The sequence below is a fragment of the Ammodytes marinus genome (assembly GCF_949987685.1).
Source record: "Ammodytes marinus genome assembly, chromosome: 8".
NCBI lineage: Eukaryota > Metazoa > Chordata > Actinopteri > Uranoscopiformes > Ammodytidae > Ammodytes > Ammodytes marinus.
The window spans coordinates 24302228-24324279 of NC_137212.1; the positions used below are offsets into that span (position 1 = coordinate 24302228).

The 22052-nt window shown below is 40.1% G+C and overlaps 5 protein-coding genes across 6 annotated transcripts; 3 read left to right on the forward strand and 2 right to left on the reverse strand.

The window, feature by feature from the left end:
• Positions 1 to 62: 62 nt before the first annotated feature.
• Positions 63 to 8189, forward strand: LOC307254524 (vacuolar protein sorting-associated protein 4B-like). The gene is made up of 11 exons (XM_080032940.1): positions 63 to 211; positions 1013 to 1124; positions 1203 to 1353; positions 2444 to 2502; positions 2593 to 2712; positions 3332 to 3488; positions 3578 to 3726; positions 3812 to 3893; positions 5745 to 5964; positions 6717 to 6857; positions 6949 to 8189. Exons 1-11 carry the CDS (start codon positions 191 to 193, stop codon positions 7048 to 7050), a joined length of 1314 nt encoding a protein of 437 aa, XP_079889066.1. The 5' UTR covers positions 63 to 190; the 3' UTR covers positions 7051 to 8189.
• Positions 8190 to 8333: 144 nt separating this feature from the next.
• Positions 8334 to 12074, reverse strand: plekhb2 (pleckstrin homology domain containing, family B (evectins) member 2). Of its 2 annotated transcripts, none has more exons than XM_080032944.1 (8): positions 11977 to 12074; positions 11210 to 11260; positions 10933 to 11085; positions 10727 to 10829; positions 10567 to 10606; positions 10182 to 10268; positions 9649 to 9763; positions 8334 to 9263 (listed from the first exon to the last, which is right to left on the reverse strand). In XM_080032944.1, exons 2-8 carry the CDS (start codon positions 11244 to 11246, stop codon positions 9127 to 9129), a joined length of 672 nt encoding a protein of 223 aa, XP_079889070.1. In that variant the 5' UTR covers positions 11247 to 11260; positions 11977 to 12074; the 3' UTR covers positions 8334 to 9126. The 2 variants fall into 2 exon arrangements, with proteins under 2 accessions (XP_079889070.1, XP_079889069.1); XM_080032943.1 differs by having other exon boundaries at positions 9649 to 9766; positions 11977 to 12069.
• Positions 12075 to 12425: 351 nt separating this feature from the next.
• ing5a (inhibitor of growth family, member 5a) lies at positions 12426 to 16386 on the forward strand. The gene is made up of 8 exons (XM_080032674.1): positions 12426 to 12890; positions 13864 to 13935; positions 14084 to 14250; positions 14465 to 14576; positions 14653 to 14749; positions 14875 to 15010; positions 15101 to 15162; positions 15272 to 16386. Exons 1-8 carry the CDS (start codon positions 12854 to 12856, stop codon positions 15309 to 15311), a joined length of 723 nt encoding a protein of 240 aa, XP_079888800.1. The 5' UTR covers positions 12426 to 12853; the 3' UTR covers positions 15312 to 16386.
• Positions 16387 to 16559: 173 nt separating this feature from the next.
• cep19 (centrosomal protein 19) lies at positions 16560 to 18104 on the reverse strand. Its single transcript, XM_080033041.1, has 2 exons — positions 17840 to 18104; positions 16560 to 17474 (listed from the first exon to the last, which is right to left on the reverse strand). Exons 1-2 carry the CDS (start codon positions 17967 to 17969, stop codon positions 17128 to 17130), a joined length of 477 nt encoding a protein of 158 aa, XP_079889167.1. The 5' UTR covers positions 17970 to 18104; the 3' UTR covers positions 16560 to 17127.
• Positions 18105 to 18368: 264 nt separating this feature from the next.
• pigx (phosphatidylinositol glycan anchor biosynthesis, class X) lies at positions 18369 to 20980 on the forward strand. Its single transcript, XM_080032296.1, has 6 exons — positions 18369 to 18523; positions 18993 to 19083; positions 19177 to 19312; positions 19409 to 19625; positions 19887 to 19987; positions 20073 to 20980. Exons 1-6 carry the CDS (start codon positions 18460 to 18462, stop codon positions 20208 to 20210), a joined length of 747 nt encoding a protein of 248 aa, XP_079888422.1. The 5' UTR covers positions 18369 to 18459; the 3' UTR covers positions 20211 to 20980.
• Positions 20981 to 22052: the final 1072 nt, after the last annotated feature.

Sequence of the window (22052 nt, forward strand, 5' to 3'; positions counted from 1 at the left end):
GATGACAACAACACTGTCACGTGACCACCACGGAAGTCACAGAGTTACTTTTTGATGCGGAAGAAGAGACAAGAAGACTTCAGGTTGTTTTGGGATTGACGTTGTTCTTAAATCAAACTAAAAAGAAAAGCAGAAACAGTAAAAGAAGACTTTACGGGTTCATCTGAAGCGAACAAAGGTCTTCAACCTGATGGCTGGAGGTAATTTACAGGTGAGAGACAAACAATAGTTAGGCTACCTGCTTACATAAGAACACTGTTCGGCTTTTTAACCTCTGTCTTTAAATGATTTTAAATGACTGAGTTATCGTGTCAACGTTTTTTAAATCTAAACATAAAGATGAGTCAGAGTTAGTTTTTATATAAACAATATCTAAAATATGTATTATTGGTTATTAAATCACTCAGCAATACTTCATGGACATTTGTTTAGGCCTACTGTTCTTAAATATATTCGGGTTGGCTTATTTCTGTTGTATGCCACATACATGGGACATATTGTACGTTTTAACTCAACCACAGTATAACTTGACAGCCATAGATAGATACCTAGGCTACAGTAGATATTCCAGAAATATATGATGAGCTTATAAAATATGGCGCATTCATTGTTTTAGAAAAAAAAAATTGAGTAGTGTCTGTCCCCCCAAACATCTCACAGTGGTTCCTTTAAATATATCTTAAGGCCCAAATATGTCAATTTATTCAATATTTATAAAAGGAAAAAATAAGTTAAGAAGAATGAAAAACTGATTTTTTCATGTCTTAGAAGTAGAACCTAGTTTCTCGTTCTCTCCTCTCTTATGAATTATCTTGTGATCCATCATATTAATATGGTGACCCTTTGGACGGCGTGACCCTTAAATTGGGACCCCCCTGGACTAAACTAGCTAACTGTATACATTGCAAACCTAGTACTCCAAGAGTTGTTTTTAATGAGAAACTTCAATTTAATAAACACACAGTAAAAAGATGGTTTCCTAAATCCTTATCTTCATGTTGTCTGTCCTCAGAAAGCTATAGATCTAGCCACCAAAGCTGCAGAGCATGACAAAGCCAAGAACTATGAAGAGGCTTTCAGATGCTACCAGAACGCGGTGCAGTACTTCCTACATGTCATCAAGTGTAAGGAGCTTTTGATTGGTGACTTATGTGATTTGAACTGTTTTGACATCACGATCTAAGCTCCCCGCTGTGTTGCAGATGAGGCCAAGGGCGAAAAATCGGTGCAGAGCATCCGGGCCAAGTGCGCCGAATACATGGACCGAGCCGAGCAGCTGAAGGAATACCTAAAGAAGAAGGAGAAGAATCCTCCGGCCAAACCTGTCAAAGACTCCGGGTCCGGTGATAAAGGGTGAGTGAGCCTGATCAGTTCAGTTCAGTTCAGTTTCAGTTTATTTCGATCAAAACATATTCACAACATTACTTACATAAGTTAAAAAAATAAAATAATAAAAAACACAAAATAACACAAAGTTGTCATCGTAATTTATATATTAATTTCTTATAAATAGTATTGATCGAAAAGGTGTAGGCTGAAGCCTTAGCTTATTGCGCCTACCCTTTTTACATTATGTTTATTTATTCATTTTTCGTTGGTCCCTCAGGATCTTATTTAATTATTATATATATATATATATATATATATATATATATATATATATATATATATATATATATATATATATATATATATATTTGTTTTAATAATTTGTTTGATAGTTATTGTAAATATTATTGCTATAATTAATTCCTGTATATGTTAAACATATTACATGTAAAGTTATGACACAAGACAAAATACATCCACAATACATATTCACAGTGCCATTCATGCCTCACTTTTATATTTGTTAAGCATCTTCTTTTTTAATATTTTTTTAAATCTTTGTACCGTGTCACACGTTTTAATTTCTTCATCCAAGACATTCCACATGTTTACTCCTTGTACCGATATACATCTTTGTTTTACATTTGTTCTTATATTTATCTTGGTAAACATGCACATTCCCCTTAGTTCATACTTGCTCTGTCTAATCTGAAACAACTTCTGGATACAGTCTGGAACTATCCTGTTTTTGACTTTATACATTATTTGCATTGTTTTGAACTCAGTGACACACAATATCCCAGTGATCGTGGTGCTGACTTTGTTCTATCGGTTTAAAAAAAAAATCAATTTCATTTGGTAGTAATTATTGAGAAGAAAAAGTTTCAATAGCTCATTGCCATGTCAACAGAGTGGATTAGAATGTGTGTTAGTACAATGAGTGTTTTCACTGAACTTTTAAAATCTTTCTTCAGGAACCTCACCAAGAGTTTGCAGTTTCATATCTAGTCTCTTTCTAAGATATTATTCCGTAGGCTCTCCTTTAATGAAAATTCAAAATGCGGTTCACTGTTCAATAAAGTGTCGATAAATCACCGTGTCATTTAATAATCAGGAGTGAAAACGGCGACGAGGACGATGAAGAGAAGAAGAAGTTCGAGGGTCAACTCTCAGGTGAGCTGAGCGACTGCCAGACTCAGCAGTAAAAACATGACTAGCTCAGAACATGATCTGTTAAAGAAGCCATCTCTCTCTCTCTTCCAGGTGCCATCGTCATGGAGAAGCCAAACATCAAGTGGGACGACGTAGCCGGACTGGAGGGAGCCAAAGAAGCCTTAAAAGAAGCTGTGATCCTGCCCATCAAATTCCCTCACCTGTTCACAGGTAGGCTTCTGAAAGCAGTAGCCAGCTTCACGCTACAGATGCACCGATCCACTTTTTTTTTTATAGTTCAGATCTGATTCCAATGGATTTGGATATCTGATTATCTGCCAATACTGATACTGATTCAGTTACCAGAGCTCTTTTTTTCTTGATTACTATTATTTAGTTCTTATTAAAGTTTGAAAATAAATTCCAAAGTTATTTATTTGAACTGTTTCTATACATGAGTTCAAAAGCATCACAACAGAGTTTCAGAAGGTGCTGTTTCACTTTGACATCTCCCTCATAAGGTTGTGAATATTTGAAATACAAATGCAAGAACTGTGTGTAGATTAAAAAAAAATATATCTCCACTATCAACAAACTCAATTATCAAATAAGTTAAAAACAACAATAGCTGATTTTTAAATATTAAAAAGGACACATCAAGCCGGACTGCATGTTAATTCAGCAGCAACAACTTTACAGAAACAAGAACATTTGTTGAAAAAGACACCTGGAAGTGAATAACGGCTATTTTGACACCCGATACCGATTTTGGATCGTATCTTTCCCATCTCTATTTCACACTGCTGATAAATGAATAGTATTTGATAACCCTGTGTCTCTGTTTATGTAGGAAAGCGAACTCCGTGGCGGGGGATTCTTCTGTTCGGTCCTCCGGGGACGGGGAAATCCTACCTGGCCAAGGCGGTCGCCACAGAAGCCAACAACTCCACCTTCTTCTCCATCTCCTCCTCTGACCTGGTGTCCAAGTGGTTGGGGGAAAGTGAAAAGTGAGGCCCCGGGACTCTTGGCACTAGGCTGTTTTAAAGTGGGAAGGTGAATAGCGATAACTGACGGTCCACTCTGTGTCCCCCTCTAGGTTGGTGAAGAGCCTGTTCACTATGGCCCGAGAACACAAGCCCTCCATCATCTTCATCGACGAGATCGACTCCCTCTGCGGCTCCAGGAGCGAGAACGAGAGCGAAGCGGCGCGCAGGATCAAGACAGAGTTCCTGGTCCAGATGCAGGGTGAGCAGCCAGACAATAGCCTGATCACATGACTGAGCATCAGCTCTTTGTTCATGACGTGTAAGACGTGTGCTTCTCCTCTCAGGTGTTGGAACTGACAATGAGGGAATCCTGGTCCTGGGAGCTACTAATATACCATGGTCTCTGGACTCCGCCATCAGGAGAAGGTTGATTTAACTTCTAGATCTTTCATAGCATACTCCATATTGAAACAAGATGTTGGTTGGGCACTAGTGAAAAAGACAGACTTTGTTATTTTATGTTGTCTCAATAAAATTGAAACGTTCATTTTGCTTTCTATCACGTCATCACATGTTATGCTCATTTTCAGGTTCAAAGTAGGGCTGCTCGATTATGGCAAAAATGATAATCACGATTATTTTGATTGATATTGTAATCACGGTTATTAAAGACGATTATTCATTGTAGGGATGCACCAAAATGAAAATTCAGCCAATTCTTTCAACATTACATAAACAAAACTCCCAATTGTGCTCCTCAAACATAGCCTACAACTAAAAAGCCACACAAAATAAATAATCAGTAAAACCTTCGAATCTAAGAGTAAAATTAATATTTTACTAGGGATGTGATTGTGAACCATTCATTGATTTGTACTTCGACTTATAAGAGGAGGTAGGCTATGAATCTACAAAAAGATCGACTTATTGCCTTCTTTTTTTTGCAGTGCACGTTGAGTTGCTGTAAAAAAAACTACACCACAGCTGACACCGAAATGTTCAGACTTCAGAATTTGCATCAGAGCGCTGATCATAAAAATTAGACGCTTTATTTAAACGAAGTCCATGCATAGGTGCTGGTTGTAACTTTTCGTCTGTAGACTGAAACTAACGGAGGGGGTGCGTCTCACTGTATATTTGCTCTTGTCGCGCAGATAGTTTGCCGACATGGCACAATATATTCAGGCTCGAGAAATGCAATCAGAAAGCGGAAGCCTTTCCCCTCAACAACGTTAACGTGCCGGAATCCCCGACTATCATTTTACCCGTAAAGCCACAGAGCTTTTCTGCGCGGCGGCTCACACCGGCAAGTTCTCACAGTGAATGACACCGTTACCCACCGCCATCACAGTGTCTCACTCACACCATGTTTCACCGAGTGAAACGCTGCTTTAATCGCACAAGGCTTTTGTGTTTCGGTGTAACATCTTGGACGAGCGTTTTAACTTTATGCTGAATAAACAATTGCACTGGAATCGCTGAAAGCGACAGTGTTCGGGCGGGGGCGGGGCGGAGCGCAGGTGGAGACAGAAGGGTGCGCTGCATTTAGGCTACTACACATGACCCGGCGTGCCGCACAATAACCGTTTTATTACGATTATCTTGTTTTCATGATCGAGGGAAGCCAAAATTGTAACCGAAATCGAAATTCAATTAATCGCCCAGCCCTAGTTCAAAGTTGTATTTTGGGTCTCTCCTAGAAACTGTTTTCATGGGGTTGTGTCCAAAAAAACGTTTTATATTTATCACAGTGCCATTGCTGAATCTCCTCTTTTCAGCCTCTGTCTGAAACGCTCCGTTTAAGAGCCTGTCTCTTTACGCCACACCTCCCAACAAGCCCAGTCTGCTCTGTGTTTTATTTCTATATTTCCTGGCATTAATTATTTGTTGATGTATCAGATGTTAAGTTGTAGTTATATCATTTATAAGTTACACTGTCATGTTGTAACTGCTGCAGTATACCTTTTGCAAAATACAATATGTTGTATATTCATTCATTCATCGGTAAGATTTCTCTGTTGGAACTGGGATCGAAGGAAAAAAATCCCTATTTTTGTTCCCTATTTTGGCTGCTGCCTTCTACTGTGTTGAATTGATCCCAAACTTTTTATTGAAGTCTAAAGTCAAACCTGTCAAGTCACAATGACATCACTATCTTTTCTGTATTCAAACATCAGTTCATCTAAGTCCTGCACCTGGAAAAGATAAAAGAAAGTGCTCGACAGTCAGGGTTTTAGATGTTTCGTAACGACCGATTGAATCCTTTGTCTGTCTCAGGTTTGAAAAGCGGATCTACATTCCTCTGCCCGAGCAGCACGCCCGCTCCTTCATGTTCAAACTGCACCTGGGCTCCACCCCCAGCAACCTGACGGAGGAGGACTTTGTTACCCTGGGCAACAAGACAGAGGGCTACTCCGGGGCGGACATAAGCGTTATAGTCAGGGACGCCCTCATGCAGCCGGTCAGGAAGGTCCAGTCAGCCACTCACTTTAAGAAGGTAACTATTCTTGGTATACCACCAGACAGATTGCATTAAGGCGAGACAGTGTAGGTGAATAGGGTTACTACATATTTAACTGATAGACATGAAACTTTGCCGATTTATTACTTACATTAAAACAATTTTTTTTTGTATTTGTGTCGGACATATTTGAAGAAATATGTACATTTGGCAATATGTAACTTATTATGTATACATTTGCATCTCTTTAAGAGAAAAATGTAGATGTTGGATGAAGCCAGAGTTAAAATTATTATTCATTTTACAACATATAAGTGTCCAAAATGTTTACAGCCTTTTTTCATTTAATAAATCAAAAAAAATGACAGGTCTTAAAATTGCATTTTCTGGCATGATTTTTAAGAAGAACATGTATCATAAATCAGACAATTAACAACAAATGCTTATGTAATAACCTTCTGAGTAGTGTTAAGAATATGGACAGATTAGTTGATGAAAGTGCTTGTTTGATGCAGAGTATTGAAAAATAAAATGAATGTGGAGATAATGGCTGTTTAAAGATGGTTGTATAGGAAAACTATACAGACACAAACAGACAAGGTTTAGTCAAATAAACCCCTACATGTACATTTTGGACCATTTTTATTCATACTAATATGAACGAAGACATGTTATGGAAGATAACATTTAACTCATGAACTGCCCTGTGCAATTGTATAACCACCTTGTATTTAAGGTTTCTGTTCCCTAACTTCTGTCCATGCACACACACACACACACACATTCAGGTCCGCGGGTCATCCTGGAACAATCCCGGCGTGGTGGTGGAAGATCTCTTGACTCCATGTTCGCCCGGTGATCCCGGTGCCATCGCGATGACGTGGATGACTGTTCCTGGGGAGAAACTTATGGAGCCCATCGTATGCATGGTAAGAAAAAGACCTTTCACTGATTTAAAAGTCAAGACGGCTGCAGTGATCAGCCTCCCATGTTCTGACCTCTCCTGGTGTTTGTGTGCAGGCGGACATGCTGAGGTCACTGACCAGCACCAAACCCACAGTGAACGAGGAGGACTTGGAGAAGCTGACCAAGTTTACTGAGGACTTTGGTCAAGAGGGCTAGAAAGAAGGCTAATAATGTACACTCTTTGCTCATAAACAGGGGACTACAACTATGTTCACTATCGATTATGCTTTTGATTATTCGACTTCTATCTATTGGTCTAAAAGGTGGCAGAAATGTAAGGGAGCTGGAGCAGAGTTCTCAGTTTGATCAGTAAATATTAAGTTAATTGTTAAGCTGCCGTATTGTTTGCTGTTCTTACTGGATAAATTGACTGAAACGATGATTAGTTGTCAACTAACTGTTTCAGCACTATTTATCACTTATTTGTTGATCCACTGAGGCTCATGTTTACATCTACATATTCTCTTTAACATTTTCATTTTATGTTGCTGCCTCTGCCTGCTTAAAAAGAAATATATCTTTATATATATATTTTTTTTTAAAGACAAATTTACCACCACCACTGTTTGAGGTATTTGTTGTAGTGTCTGAATGCACATTTTCAACACTACATACTTCCTAACAGTCAGATATAAGGGTTTTTTAATTGCCTTTACCATAATCACTTTTGAAATGAGAATGTATATGTAAACATGCCAACTATTATTGCACTATATACTAAGTTGTAACTACGAGTTTCTAAAGGGCCTTGTGGGTTTCTGTTATTATGTTACATGATTTTGTACAATATTCTCTCAATGTTTTCTACACTTTCAGAGCTACTTAGAGATCCTGTGCAATGTGTCTTTATTTAAGCGTTTCTTCGGGTATTTTTTAAGTAAAACTTAAGGTGGTTATTTGCACTCTTGTTGTATACTTCATGACATGTTCTGTGAACAAAAGGGTTTGAATAATAAAGAGGAGTCATATTAGCTTTGTGAATATATTTCATTGTTAAAATACATATACATAATAAATCTCTTAGTTTACCTTCTATCGATATTTTTCTTTTTAATATTCCAGGGTTAGGTCACATTTTAATTAAGAGAAAACTCAAATATTTGAACAACAAATGCCTATAAAAGCTGATATCAATGCTATGCTGCCTGCACAAGCATACAATTTGCTCAAATGAAATAATTTGCATCTCTTCGGTTAGTGTCATCATTAATATAGGTTAGCGGTATTTCTGAAAGCAGTAAATAATTAACACTCATAATTAACATGAATAGTGGAGAGAAGTCATATGGAGTGACTTCACCTGGATAAAAATCCAGGTGAAGTGAAATGTAACTGAATTTAACCTGATTGGTTTCAACTGAAATGAATCCAAAATATCACCTTTAACATGTTTCAAATGAAATGAAAAGTATGATTCAACAGCTGCCAATGAACAAGATCATAAATAATGCATGCACATCCGTCCCTCTTCCCTCAAAGCACATTGTGTGAATGCCGGTGTTGCCTCAGACATAGGCTGATTTGTGGTGAAATTAGGAAATTCGCCACAAGTCACAACCAGATTCCACCTAATGAGAACCCTTTCAAATGCTACATCGTGGGTGATTATTGCGTTATGTGTGTATGCGTGTGCACTCTCCATCTCAACCACAAATCACCTCAGGAGCTGAAAAAACACTGCATATTCACAAGTAATACATACGGAACTGAGTAAAGGAACATTACACAAAGTTAATACACAACCTTAAAAAAACAAACAAAAAGAAAAACCACCAATTCATGGCTTTTAAGGTATTCTGCAAATATAAAAGGACAAAGGTGCACCAAGAAACAGAAACAAACTTCAGGGCCGGAAATAAGACAACTAGAATGTTTCCTCTCATTTAAATAACTTAAAAGTGACTCATTGTATTCTTTTGGTTAACACTCATATTCAGACAACACAAATGATAGGGAGTGGAGGGGGGGGGGCTGCCACACAGGGCAGATGAGAAAGTGCTAACAGTATTTACTGTGTGTGTGTATATATGTATAAATATAGATATATACTGTTGAGGACACAAAGGAGTAATTCACTGCCCATCACAATCATGCTTCATAGATAGAAATAGCCCAATAGATACTAGACACGTTTCACTCCAGCTCATGTGATGGCACAGTGAAGAAGCCAAACGCTGCAGGTACTTGGGGGACACTCTCTGCTGCTGGATTAGTAACGTTAGTGCCAGGACACTAGAAGACAGAGAAGAGAGAGCCCAGAGCCAGACCAGTGGCTGCCCCGGCCAGCATGCCCAGGGCCACGTCCCCGCCGTCCTCTCGCTGCCGCTCCCGAATCACAACATGGTTCACTCCAGGAGCAGCATACCCACCTGCAGACAGTGTTTTGTGATGAGGAAATTGACATCCTTTTTCTATTCAGAAAGTAAAGTTTGAGCGTCATAACTTCTTTTATACAGTATTTAGGATCGACTGCCATTACATTAGGTTGAGGCATTCTTTTTCCCACCAGGATCACGTGTTGTAATGTTGTGATTTCACTTTCACTTTTACACATAGCGCCATCATAAGGTCAACATATCACTCTGGTCTTTAACTAAAACACCTGCAAAACTAATGACTTCGCTTTGTATTTAGTGCTAAGTAGCAAATGCTAGCTGCTTGCTAAATATTACCAATGCATATTGACCTCCTTCACATCACCCGAGTGCAATTTTTACATTGAGTTGGGATGGTTGAGAAGTGCGCAGTGTTTACCTTGATACTGGTAGGGATAAGCCACGGCGTAGGGCTGCCCATCAGCAGAGTACATGATCTGTGTAGCTTGTGGTGGAGGTACAACATATTCTCCATACGGGCCTGGGGCGTACACCTGCTGAAAGATGACAGACAGCAGGGATATGAAAAAAGGGGAACAGGGAGCTTTTCACATGAATAAAGAACCATTTGATCCAGCGTCAGTTTCACAAACACTGGCTTTATTTGTTGGTTCTACCTTTCCGATAGCCAAATCTGATCATGTCTAACAAAGCCCGAGTGTGTAGTAGAACATACACAGCAACTTAATGTGATACAGTGCAAATACAGTCCAATCATATTGTACATAGCCTAATCAGAAATGAGATGCATTTAACTATGCGTATCTGTTGTTTTAGATTTAAACACTGACATTTTACAATAATTCACTATTTGCCTCTGTATAACATTAGTAACAGTGTTTGATCAATTTATTGAGTGAAGGAAAACGAGTGTGTGCTATTAGTCAAATGTATTGTGTTTACAGCTTTTACCTGAGGTGGGGGGGCATATTCCGAGTAGGGGGGAGGAGCAGATGCCATCACTTCCTGTGCATAGCCGATCTGAGGAGTAGCAACCATCTAAAAATAAAAAAAAACAACAGAAATGAGGTCACCTCGCGTGAAAGCTGAGAATGAGGAACAGTAGAGGACTTTGAACAAAGCCTTATAAAGACAGTTATTTTACTGCAGTGTGTTTAGCATCACTGAGGTATGACATGAGAAAACGTAAAGTTCAAATCCTGTCCAAGATCAAAAGGAAAAATATTTTCCAGGAGTTGAATTTTCATTGAAAGTCACACAGAGATGAAGATTTGCCAACAACGTCCTATTCTTATGGGTAAAAAGCCCAGTCATGTAACCTGCAGCAGAAGCTCACCGCATTAATTCTGGCATCCTGAAGTGCCATGCTCCATGCCCTGCAACACAAAAGGGGGAAAACTTGTCGATTTGGATATAAAATACCTTCTATTCTGAAGGTATAAACCTCAAAATGATCCAAAAATGATTCATCAAAATGATTGAATGACTTGTCTTACAGAGCATCGTCTGCACTGTCTGCACACAGGCTGATGACCCGTCCATCTCTGCACACGATCTGCAGCAAGGCGTCACGCGTCTTCCCCTCCGGTGGGTTCAGCTCTGAGTGGGCAACACAGCACGGACACAGGCAGAGTGAAAAACAGGGACAACAGAGCCAATGACGTCATCATGCCATACCGTGACCAGTGAGCAGTGTTGGCACCTTGACAGGCTGCAGAGTTGCGGATGTTGATGCAGTCGACCCTCATGTGGATGTCATCCTCCATGTCACGCCGTTGCTGATCGTTATAGAACACGAGTCGTCCGTCCGCCCACAAGTCAAACCAGTTTCTTTTCCACCGGCGCAGTATGGTGCCTGTGTGACGAACAAAAAGGGTCAATCCAAACAGAGTATACGTTTACACAGGAGCGTCACAGCATCTCTCAACTATCTGGATTCTGTTCAAACTGTTGTGACTGTGTGTGGACTGGATACTCACTCTGTCGATGGAGCCAGCCACTCTTTACCATAGCCATTCTAGAGGCAACACCTGAAATGTATTAGAACAATAATATAGACACATCAGATGAGACAGTGTGTGTTAAAGAGTATAGGGATGCCTGGGTGTGGCATTTAAACACACCTCGTGACAGTAAGCACTAAAAAGGCCACGATTACTTATGTTCACAACCAAATTGAAAAGTTTTGAAAACAAAATGAAAAAGTGAACACATTGATCTCCTTTGACGACTGATCAGTTAATCGATTTAGGCCACCACGATGACAGTCACGAGGTCTGACTTTGAATCGTCACGTGCGCTCGTTGGGAGAAAGATTTGTGCCCATATGGTTGACAGTTATTGATGACAGCTTTAGTAGAAGCTAAGGTTAGATAGTCCATTATTGTGGTTCTCCCTGCACTTGAGCTGCCGCTGCATGGCTACTTAGGAGATAATAATGGATTAAAAGTAACAACAGGCCAGAATATGTTGTAAATAGGTCAACAACATTTCCTGTTAATGAAATGTGTAACTGAGTGTTGAATATCAATGACGTGTAGATAAGCACAAACACCCGACAAAACATGATCAATTAATAAGTCTAGCTCTGTTTATTCTCTGACAACAAACGTAACCGTTAGCTAAAGTCGCTAACCTACAGGCTAGTACAGTGTTCATAGTTATCTAAAACATTGAACCTGCTCCTTTTAACCGAGGATAACGGGCATATGAGTTAATAGACCCGCTGTGTAATTAAGTTACTTACTTCTTTATTTGTGTGTTTTCAAGGAAAGATGAAGTATTTTGTGAGGGTACAGAAAACCCGGAAGAGAGATGCACAAAAAAAGAGGTGATGCTCTCCTCGAAGTCAAAAAGCGGCGACCAATCAGTGAGGCGAGGACATCCGCTGCTCATGTTCGTTTCAGCCCCGCCCAGGGAGCATCGTGATCGTCACTCTCGTTCACGATCTTTGAAGAGGGAGGTGTTTGTTTTGTATGACGTCGCCTCTCAGCTGACAGCAACGACGGCGCGCTCGTTTGTGTCTCCTTCGCGTTAACGTGTGGTGGGGAGAGAGTCCTTGGGGAAATCACTATCTATGGGGGAAATACTACTGAGGAATGGACTGGACCTGATGCAGCTCCTCAGCCATCTCATGGTCTTACAGCTAATTTGGCCTGCTGGGTTATCTCAACCGGGGTGAAATATGTATAATATAAATAATAATAAGTTATATTAATTGTAGTAAGAACTGCAGCAGTTGAGGTTGGCCAACGTTTTATAACAGAGGTAAATTGGTTGGTACGAAGAAGGTTTTACTAGTTTTGTGCAGTTTGAGATCACACCGCCGCCCTCCGCTGCGCATGCGGGTCACAAGTTCACACAAGCAGAAAAAGTTGTATCCTGTCGGGGCTCAGTGCATGTGTGCAGGAAGAAACTGTCAGAATAACAGAAAACGCTGGCGTCGTTTCAGCACATAATAGACTGTATAGTTTCAGCGCCGCCCGGAGAAGACTGACTGTAGGCAGACCCGAATATCTGGCAAGCTGACCGACGGGAAACCCGGGGTCATAAAACAAGCCCTCTGGCCAACAATTAGAGAAGAGCTACAGAGCTAGCTAGCCACAGCGCTAAAAAAAAACGACATGGCGACGGCTATATACCTGGAGCATTACCTTGACAGTGAGTATCCAGGGACACACTGTGCTGGTATTAATGTTAAGAGCATATTACGTCTGTTTGAGCCTTAATTTTACTCAATCGAGGACCTTTTTCTTGCTTGGCGCGCTACTGGCAGGTACCATTGCGGTGCGTTAGCAACTAGCTGTTGGGTCACTAGCTCGCTAGCTAACTGATTAGCATGGCGATATACGCTACTGTTCAGTGGAATAAAGTTATTAAACTCTCCGTGTGTGGTTTTAAACTCAATCAGAGGCCAATGTCAACATTAGCAGGACAAATGTCACTGTTTACAGAGTTAATGGTGTGTCGTTAGTGAGCGGTTAGTATTCTATCTTAAAACTGTTGGCAGCTAGCAATGGTTTTCTAAGTTTTAATGCATTATTCTTCTACTTGTTATTGTTAACCATAAGAATTGTATCCAGTTTGGTCAGAATTTGCGTCTGTGTTATGATACAAACACCGCGCTTTTAAACCTGTTGGTAGCCGCGTTTCCCGTAACGGGGCGGGCGGGGTGTGTGAAGTGCGTCACGATATACAACATGAAGCACGCGCGCTCTATTTTTTTTTTTAAACCGGTGTTGTTGCAATGCTATGCTCCAATAAATCCACCTCTGCCGAATAATGCATCCACACTGTAACTTTATTTTTGAAAATTGATAAATCAAATGGTGTTAGTAGCTCATGTGGGGGTGTTCCTGCTTGACAGTGTGAATTTAATTAATGTTATGTTCCAAGATGAAATAATAGAGCATGCATTGCATCACTTAAACCATAATACATTTTCTGCATATCATTTATTTGATCCGCTTTGATAGGGTGAATTTGACACCCACATTTCATTTTTCCTCATTTTTGTAAAACTATCTGAAATAATACTAGGATTTAACATTTAAAAGAAATCCAGCACAGTACAGACTAGATTACAGTTTAGGGTGAAATGTCCTTTTTATCCTCATGTTAATCTCCCTTTCAGGTATTGAAAACTTACCATGTGAGCTACAGAGAAACTTTACCTTGATGCGGGACCTGGACAATAGGACTGAAGGTGATCATCAGAATGCTATCCTCATCATTACAAAATGCTTTGTGGATTTAAAGCTGTACGAATAATTATATGTGGTTGCTACAATAACTTCAGACTGCGCACACCTGTTTGTGGTCCAGCACTGTAATAGTCATGTTTTTTTGTGCAGAAAAGAAAGGCGAGATTGACAAGCTGGCTGAGGAGTACATTGCCACTGTGAAGAACCTGGCCTCAGAACAGAGAGTAGAACACCTGCAGAAGATCCAAAATGCTTACAGCAAGTGCAAGGAGTTCAGTGATGACAAAGTGCAGCTTGCAATGCAGACGTACGAGATGGTCAGTCCCTGGTCACTTGTCATTTCTTTGGGTTTCCTGTCACTCTTATCCGATTTTGATATATCATTATAAAATGAAAATACAGTCAACATGTGGGAAGTGAGTGTTTGAAGTCAGTCTGTCCTCTACTATATGCTTTTTTTTTTTAAATTGCAAATTAAGTCATGCACGACATGTTCAGGTTTTAATCTACACAAACTCCTTTTGACTGAAGGTGGACAAACATATCCGCAGACTGGATGCAGATCTGGCACGGTTTGAGAATGAGCTGAAGGAGAAACTGGAGGGGAGCGGCCCCGAAAGTACGGAGGCAAGAGGGGTGAAAAGTAAGTGGAGTGACTGAAAGGCTTCCATGGTGAGACATAGCAAGACACATGGATAAATGTTAATACTTTACCACAGAGACAGAGGCCCGGGGGCTGAGAGAGAAGCGTGGATCCAGAGGAAGAGGAAGGAAAGGTTCTGATGAAGAATCTCCCAAAAAGAAAAAGATTAAAAGGTATCTTTGGGCTGGTGCCATAGCTTCGGTAGATGTCAGCTTCCAAAACCAGCATACTAGTATTAATTCAAATAACCTGTTAATCGTGTTTAATTCTAATCATATGTTTTCTTTCGGCCTTCTAGCCCAGACTTGAGCGACGCTCTCCTACCTATGCAACCGTCAGACGTTTTGGACATGCCAGTCGATCCCAATGAGCCCACCTACTGTCTTTGCCACCAGGTGTCGTACGGAGAGATGATCGGATGCGATAACCCAGATGTAGGTTTTCATTTCACACATCGCTCCTCTTCTATCATGACTTGATGGTCTATCTAGGATTCTTAATATCTTGTTTTTTTTATCTTCCAGTGTCCAATCGAGTGGTTTCACTTTGCTTGTGTTGACCTCGCAACAAAACCCAAAGGAAAATGGTGAGACCTTTGACAAAGTTCAGAGGATGTTAAGATTTATTGGATTATCAGTTATTTTGTGATTTTCCTCCGAGCCTGAACATCTGTTCCCTCTTTCAAAATCTCTCAGGTTTTGTCCAAGGTGCACCCAAGACAGGAAGAAGAAATAAGTTTTGTTATCTTCAGAAGTACTAAGCTAATGTATGTATTATTGATGTAGTTTATTAGGGTTAGTGATATAAATATATATATATATACTCCGTGTATATATATGGCTTATTAAAGACCTAATCCAGATGTGGAGTAAAGCTACACCTGTGGCACATCAGACCCCGTCTATAGATGTAACATGGTCTGCAGCATTGGATTTAAGACATCCTCGCTTTATCCACCAGCTTTGAAACAATTGATTCACCTGTTTTTTTATTTGTATACTCTGCGCAAATTAGTCAAGCTGTGGAGTACAAATTAAAGAAATTATTACCAATCAGAATATATAGTATATATATACATACTGTTTATTAACGCACACAGAAATCCTGGATTGTGGCTTTAGCATACTTGAATTGTCAATTTTATAAAGATATATTTTTTAAACAAATTTAAAAGCCTGCTGAGAATTTACCATTTTAATTATTACCTGACTTTTTGCCAACCTGTGATGGTCAAAGGAGTAATGTGTCTGACTTTCAGTTACCTACCTCGTTGGGGAATAAATCAGCACTGCGTAAATGACTGCAATTGATACCAATGTAAAATAAAAATTATGTATTGATTAGCTTAAACCAAACAGGCAAATACATGTAAATTCATTCTTTATTCAAAAAGCTGCGACAATTTTGAATGTATTGTGGTACTAATGGTCGGTCAGTCAGTCAGTGTCTCTTGCAGCCGAATGAGGTATTTAAGCACTTTGAACGACATTTCCCCCTATTGAGGTTTGATACTGCAGGCTTGGTTTTATGATAAAGATTCTCATTTAAAACTTGCCATAGTGCATCACTTCAAACCATAAGGAAATATGTTTTGTTAACAATATTTTGTGGACACAGGTTTTTTTTCCAAAGATATATTTGTTTGTATTGCTTACTTATCGGTGTACACTTACATTTTATTTAATGGGATTTTAGCTTCTTCGTTCATGTTCGACTGTGAATATCACTCATTTAGGTGTAAGCCACAAATAAAAGAGCCAAAGTATTTTGTAAAATTCTGTATTTTATAACAAATAAATATTCACTATTATTCATGCTTCATTTCATTCTTTGCAGTTTTAAAGTAGAATATGTAATGTATCACAAATGTTCAGCTCCCAGTAAAATACAGTGTGACTAGAGCTTCCAGTTAATGGCAAACCATTACTTACTGTATTTTTACAGCAGTTGTCATCAAATGTGAACCGAATACTGTGATGTGTTTCTGTAGCTGCTGCTTACTCCACGTTAAAACACATAACGTAAACTCAGCTGCCTGTTTATTAGGTACAACTAGTTAGAACAAATGAGGTCTGATATAACAGTCTAGCAGTAAACTGGCAACTAATTGTATAAACTTAAAGGTGGTGTCTGTGATTCTGGAGAATGCTTGTTGTCAAAATCAGTGAATATCTCTTAAGAGGAGAAACAATTTAATACACAGCCTAGGCTCTGTAAACAGGCATGTTGCCAGCTACGGTGGGCCCCTCTTGTAAACATACCCTTTGTTTACAGAGCCTAGGTAATAGCTGTATATTGACATCAGATATTTTCCCCCAGTGCACACAAAGTACCGGCAGTTTGTGGATCCTGAGAAAATGTTCACTGATATTGACAAAAACAGATCTTGATCAGTTCTCCAGAATTTCCAACTCCACTTTTTAACGGTTCAAGAAAATATTTCCTGAAAAGAGATTCCAGACATCCACTGCTGTGTAGAGTTCAGAAGGACAGTAATCCACTTCAGTTGTGTCAGATTGTCAGATGTTCCTGTTTTCTCCCTCCCAGAGTTTCAAAACCCGTCATCGGACATTTCATCCCAGCTGCATTCCTCCTGGGTGGTCTTTGTGAAGTCCTTTTCCACGTCGTAAACAAAGTCCGGGTCGTCTTTGCGCCTGCGGTTCTTCTCAAACAGGTTGTCCATTTGGCCCTTCTTGCGAGCCAGATCCTCGTCGTCCAGCTTGTTGAGGTCTTGTTCTGGGTCCAGATGGAAGGAGGCTAGGCTGTGCTCCAGGCTGAAGCCCTGCAGGTGATCTCTCAGGATGATATGGAGCTTTTCCAGCTGGCTCTGGGACACACCCACCAGGTAGTCCCTATGCCGGGGGTGGTTCTTTAGCTTTTCAGCAGCCACGCTGTAGTCTGGAAGAGAGGAGAGAGAGGACATCAACGACCAAGCCAATGTCTGAAGGTCCCAGAGGGGCCCCTATTGACTACCTGTTCGTCACACTTTCTTATAGCATGTACTCTTAACATAGTTGTACTATACATGGACAGATCATTGTTTTCCCAAGCCAAGGATGGAGGGCCCTATAAAACTTTTAAACTGGAGGTCGTTCTTCCCAGTTGGTGGGGGTTATTTGATAAAACACGTTTATTTAGAATACACATCATGGGAACGATACCCATATAGCAAACTATTATATCATATAATAATATAATAGTATATCATATCTTGCCTGGGGGTTGGTCCAGGTCCTGCAGAGTCCCAAAATAACTGTCCTTACCTGAATGTTTAGAGAAGTTCCGCACAGGTATTATTCTCTTGCGCAGCTGCTTGGTCTCCGTGTGTTGATACATTACAACTATGGACGGAGGAGTGAACTGCACTCCGCATCGCTTCGCCTCCAAACTCATCTTCTGTTCGTCGTTCAGCTGCTCTGAAAGACTTATGACTTAACATTCATTCAATAATAATAACGAATGTATATCTTACTCGACTCAGTTGAATTAGCGAGCTTCAGAGATGATTAGCGGTAAACGTTAACTGCCTGACGTTAGTTTGTCGGACCTTTCTGTCTTTGCCGAAGCCTGCCCTATATTAAGACTACATTTTTTTTAAATCATATTTTTTCACCTATAGTTATTGCAAACTGATTATCTGAGCAATCCTTTGTTAGACAAATGATTTGGCCTTGCACTGATTTACCCAAAGTACCCTTTTATATTTATTTCTAATCAGGCGCGGTGACAGCGCACCTAGAACTACAAAGGGGTCCTTCAATATTCTCTTCCGTAAACAATTTAAAACAGAACACCAGTAAGTTAAAGCTGGATCAATCGAAAACGGACAAATACACTAGATTAATAAACATACACAGGCCGTGAGAGGATTGTTGTTGTTCAGATGTATGCTATACTGTTCTCTTTGCTGGTTTGTTTATCGACGTGTCATTGTTTAAATGAAAAGGGTAAGTAATACTAAGTAGCCTATACGATAATATTAAAAATATATGAGAACATTAGCTCCGAGCTAGAAAAAATAATCACTGAGCATCGTTCTTTTTCACTAAAGTTTTGAAATTAATGTTTTGAAGGATCAAGTTTTATCAGCTGCTTAGTTGAAAATAAAATAAAAATCAGTAAGTTTTACCATTACCTTTTGATTCCGTCTATCCTATGACTAAAGGAGATGAACACAATTAACTCAAGTCAGAAATAAATAGGTTATTACATTTATAATTTTATTGAATTTATTTGTATCTAGTAAAGTAATTGTTGTAATATATATTATATTTTGCAATTTTGTGTTCTGAATATTTTCATTGTTTTTTTTTAAACTATGTACTTTTGTGACTTATTTATCTTTTGTCAATTATCAATCTCTCTGTCTCATAAATAAAAGTCTAGTCTTTATTTATCACCTATACATTTTCGTAGATGAGGAGACTGAGGACCACTGTGTTCTCCTAACGCAGGTGCTTGATAACTCAGCAGTTTCGATGGAGATCAGAAAGACAGGTTTTCACAGGTACACTATTCAGTGTATTTTCAGACATTGGACAATAACCAAATTCATGGCCCACTGTTGAAGAAATTACTACAAGATTTGCTTGCGCTTTAGGGAGTTGGAGACCACAGTTGAGCTCAGCATGGATGTGCCTAGTGGGGTCAGAGTCCTGCTGGTTCACAGGTGGCCCAGAAATGTCTTCGTTGATCCATTCCAACTAGCGTCCTTGAGTGAACACAGTAATTGGCAGGTAAGACTAACAACTGGCATAGACATAACACATTAACTTACACTAACTACGTGCTGTTCATATTAATTAAATTATGTATGTATTCTATTCTGTTAGATATTACTGGATTCAGCCATTGACCTAGAGGAGCCTGCTCACAAGACATCAGGGTTTGTCACCTACGTGTATCCGGCCCCTGATGCACCGACTACTCCCAGACTGTTCAAAGTAACAGTTCCCTTTCACGGTCGCTACCACGAGCCCTCTTTTGTTGGGGAAACGTTTACATCTGTCGAAATAATCCCTCCCGAACTGCTGCTGCGAACGGAAAAATGTGAGTGCATTGCCTTATCCATCGTAGTATCCAAAAGGTTTTATCATACAGAACAAAACAGTTCCTGCTGGGAAACAATCAGTTTAAGCTCCTTCACAACGTACTCTGCATTTTTTTTTAACTTTAAATACTGAATATCCTTTTGGTCAAGATTCATTTTAAAAACGTTTATTAAATCAAAATGCTTTTTAGTGTATTTTTCAAAATATGGAGACAATTGAGGAGTGTTGTCTCAATCAAACAGTATTTTCTTCTTTGCAGGTTCGCAGCCCAGCAGCTCAGAGTCTCACGCTGTAGTGGACGCTCCCTGTACGCCGGACAACTCAAGTACATGTCAGTGGGTCAAACTGCAGCATCAGCAGGTGGTTAATCTATACATTTTATTGATATAGATTGTCTATTATTCTTTTTTTCTTTCTATCTACATTTTGTTTTTGTTTCCTGTAGGAGCATAGCCCCGTGGTTTTCCAGCTTCCAGTTGGTGACGGGTCTCTGGTGATGCCCGTATGCGCTGGAAGTCTTCTCGTCACAGTGATCTGCTGTGTGGCCTTGTCCAAATACATGTGGAAACATCGAATCATTTAAACAGTGACGATGGCCAACATATCCTGTGTTAAAGAAGGAATGATTGTAAAATTGTACAGTTGCACTTAGTTTTCTAATACCAGGATGGTTCTGGCATTACTATGGTGAAAGTCTTTTACATAAGGCAACAATAGGCCATAAACCAAAAACACCACACACACACACACACACACACACACACACACACACACACACACAAAAGGAGGCTCAGATAGAAACGGCCAGGTGTAACTGAATCATTCTTCTGAGGTGACACAGAGAACAGGTGTGTTTCCACAAAAGATGTTCCTTGTTCTACTTTGCAGTGATCCAGATAATTCAGTTCACCTGGTTACTGTAAATAAATGCCTTTGTTTGGGTTAGTCCAGCTGTTATTACTGTGGCTCAGACGAAGGAACGCAGCCCAGAGCACACAGGAACATGGCGCTTTTTAATTTACTCTATTTGAGTCTCTTTACTCAGGAATGTCTGTGGTCACAAATCCTGTTCTAAGGACTTCCTTTATCCCAACTGCAAACAATACAGTGTATACAAGACAGAAAGGATCTGAGGGGATTTTTGTCTCAGTTGAAGAAAAGACATTTCCCATCTTGTGTGACGTTTTGCTCCTTTGTGTCTGTATAAAAGTAATGTTGCAGATGAACACATCACCAGAGATAAGATATTATTCATAATGTTATTAAGATGTCTGATATCCAACCCTTTGCTTCTTTTATTACAAAATTGATTTTGAAAACTGTAATACAATTCATCACTGCAGAAATTGTTGACTGTGCTCAGTATGTGGATCAATGTAAATATAAATCAATAAATAATGTGTATAAGTATAACACCAAACCATCAGGTAGGCCTATGTCCTTTTGAAATGTGTGTATGAGGTCAAGGACGGATTAACATGACCACGGGCCCTGGACACAAACCTGCCATGGACCCCTACCAACACGCAAATACACGCACTAGCACACCTTGCAATCCACAATCACACACATTATAATGCAGCGCGCAGCCTAGAGAGAGAAAGAGAGCGAGAGAGAGCGAAATACAATTCTATAAAAGCTCTCTGGTGCTGCGCAAGAGAAAGAGACTCTTTGCGCCTGAGCCTACTAGACAGTTAGATTAGGGCAGAGACACCGAAGATGCGAGCACGCGCCAAGCACGCGAGCAGAATTTTTTGCCATTGTAAGATCTCTGCGCCTGCTTTTTGGCCCACCCTTGCCCCCCTCGGAGCCTACACTCAATGTCTGAGCGAAGCAGCGCGTCACCCGGTGAAACGCTGTGTTGGTGTCGTTCACAGTGAGACCGTGCCAGTGTGAGCCGCCGTGCAGACACACTGTGGTTTAAGACTAATTGATCACAGGGTATTCCTGCACGTTAACGGGTGTCGAGGGGACAGGCGGGTGACAGGCTCCGCGATCCGATTGCATGTCCCGAGCCTGGATACCCCAATCCCCAATCTCACTGCCGACTAACTGTAAAGTGACACAGCCGACACAGTTAATATAATCACCACCTAAGCATGGACATCGGTTAAAAAAAGCGATCTCATTCTTATTGTCCTAAGGGCTTTGATGCAATCTATAAAATCTGAACATTACGGAAGCAGTGTTGGTGCGTAAAAGCACGGCACACTTGGCAAACTCTCCTCACTACAACTGCCACAGCAGAAAAGCCACTGTAGGTCGATCGCTGTGCCGATTCGTGCCCCTGACACGTTGACTCGCACCATAATGAGTCGAGGCTTTGATTTCAGTGCGGGGATGTGGAGCTCTTTGGCCATTTCCCGTGCCTTTTTTTCTCTAGACACATCGTTCTCTCTCCAAGCGCGCACACGCTTGTCCCGGC

Bases quoted from the DNA above. Each gene is read 5' to 3' on its own strand.
- cep19 (XM_080033041.1), bottom strand. From the start codon at position 17,969: ATGAGTTTGGAGGCGAAGCGATGCGGAGTGCAGTTCACTCCTCCGTCC. The intron at 17,475-17,839 runs GTAAGGACAGTT...CCTCTCTTCCAG, and splicing joins GAACTTCTCTAAACATTCAG to ACTACAGCGTGGCTGCTGAA.
- ing5a (XM_080032674.1), top strand. From the start codon at position 12,854: ATGGCGACGGCTATATACCTGGAGCATTACCTTGACA. The intron at 14,251-14,464 runs GTCAGTCCCTGG...TTTTGACTGAAG, and splicing joins CAATGCAGACGTACGAGATG to GTGGACAAACATATCCGCAG. The intron at 15,163-15,271 runs GTGAGACCTTTG...AAAATCTCTCAG, and splicing joins ACAAAACCCAAAGGAAAATG to GTTTTGTCCAAGGTGCACCC.
- LOC307254524 (XM_080032940.1), top strand. From the start codon at position 191: ATGGCTGGAGGTAATTTACAG. The intron at 212-1,012 runs GTGAGAGACAAA...GTCTGTCCTCAG, and splicing joins TGGCTGGAGGTAATTTACAG to AAAGCTATAGATCTAGCCAC. The intron at 1,354-2,443 runs GTGAGTGAGCCT...TTTAATAATCAG, and splicing joins TCCGGGTCCGGTGATAAAGG to GAGTGAAAACGGCGACGAGG.
- pigx (XM_080032296.1), top strand. From the start codon at position 18,460: ATGTATGCTATACTGTTCTCTTTGCTGGTTTGTTTATCGACGTGTCAT. The intron at 19,084-19,176 runs GTACACTATTCA...CTTGCGCTTTAG, and splicing joins AGAAAGACAGGTTTTCACAG to GGAGTTGGAGACCACAGTTG. The intron at 19,313-19,408 runs GTAAGACTAACA...CTATTCTGTTAG, and splicing joins GTGAACACAGTAATTGGCAG to ATATTACTGGATTCAGCCAT.
- plekhb2 (XM_080032943.1), bottom strand. From the start codon at position 11,246: ATGGCTATGGTAAAGAGTGGCTGGCTCCATCGACAGA. The intron at 11,086-11,209 runs GTGAGTATCCAG...TTCGTCACACAG, and splicing joins TGGCTGGCTCCATCGACAGA to GCACCATACTGCGCCGGTGG. The intron at 10,269-10,566 runs GTGAGCTTCTGC...TTTTATTTTTAG, and splicing joins AGGATGCCAGAATTAATGCG to ATGGTTGCTACTCCTCAGAT.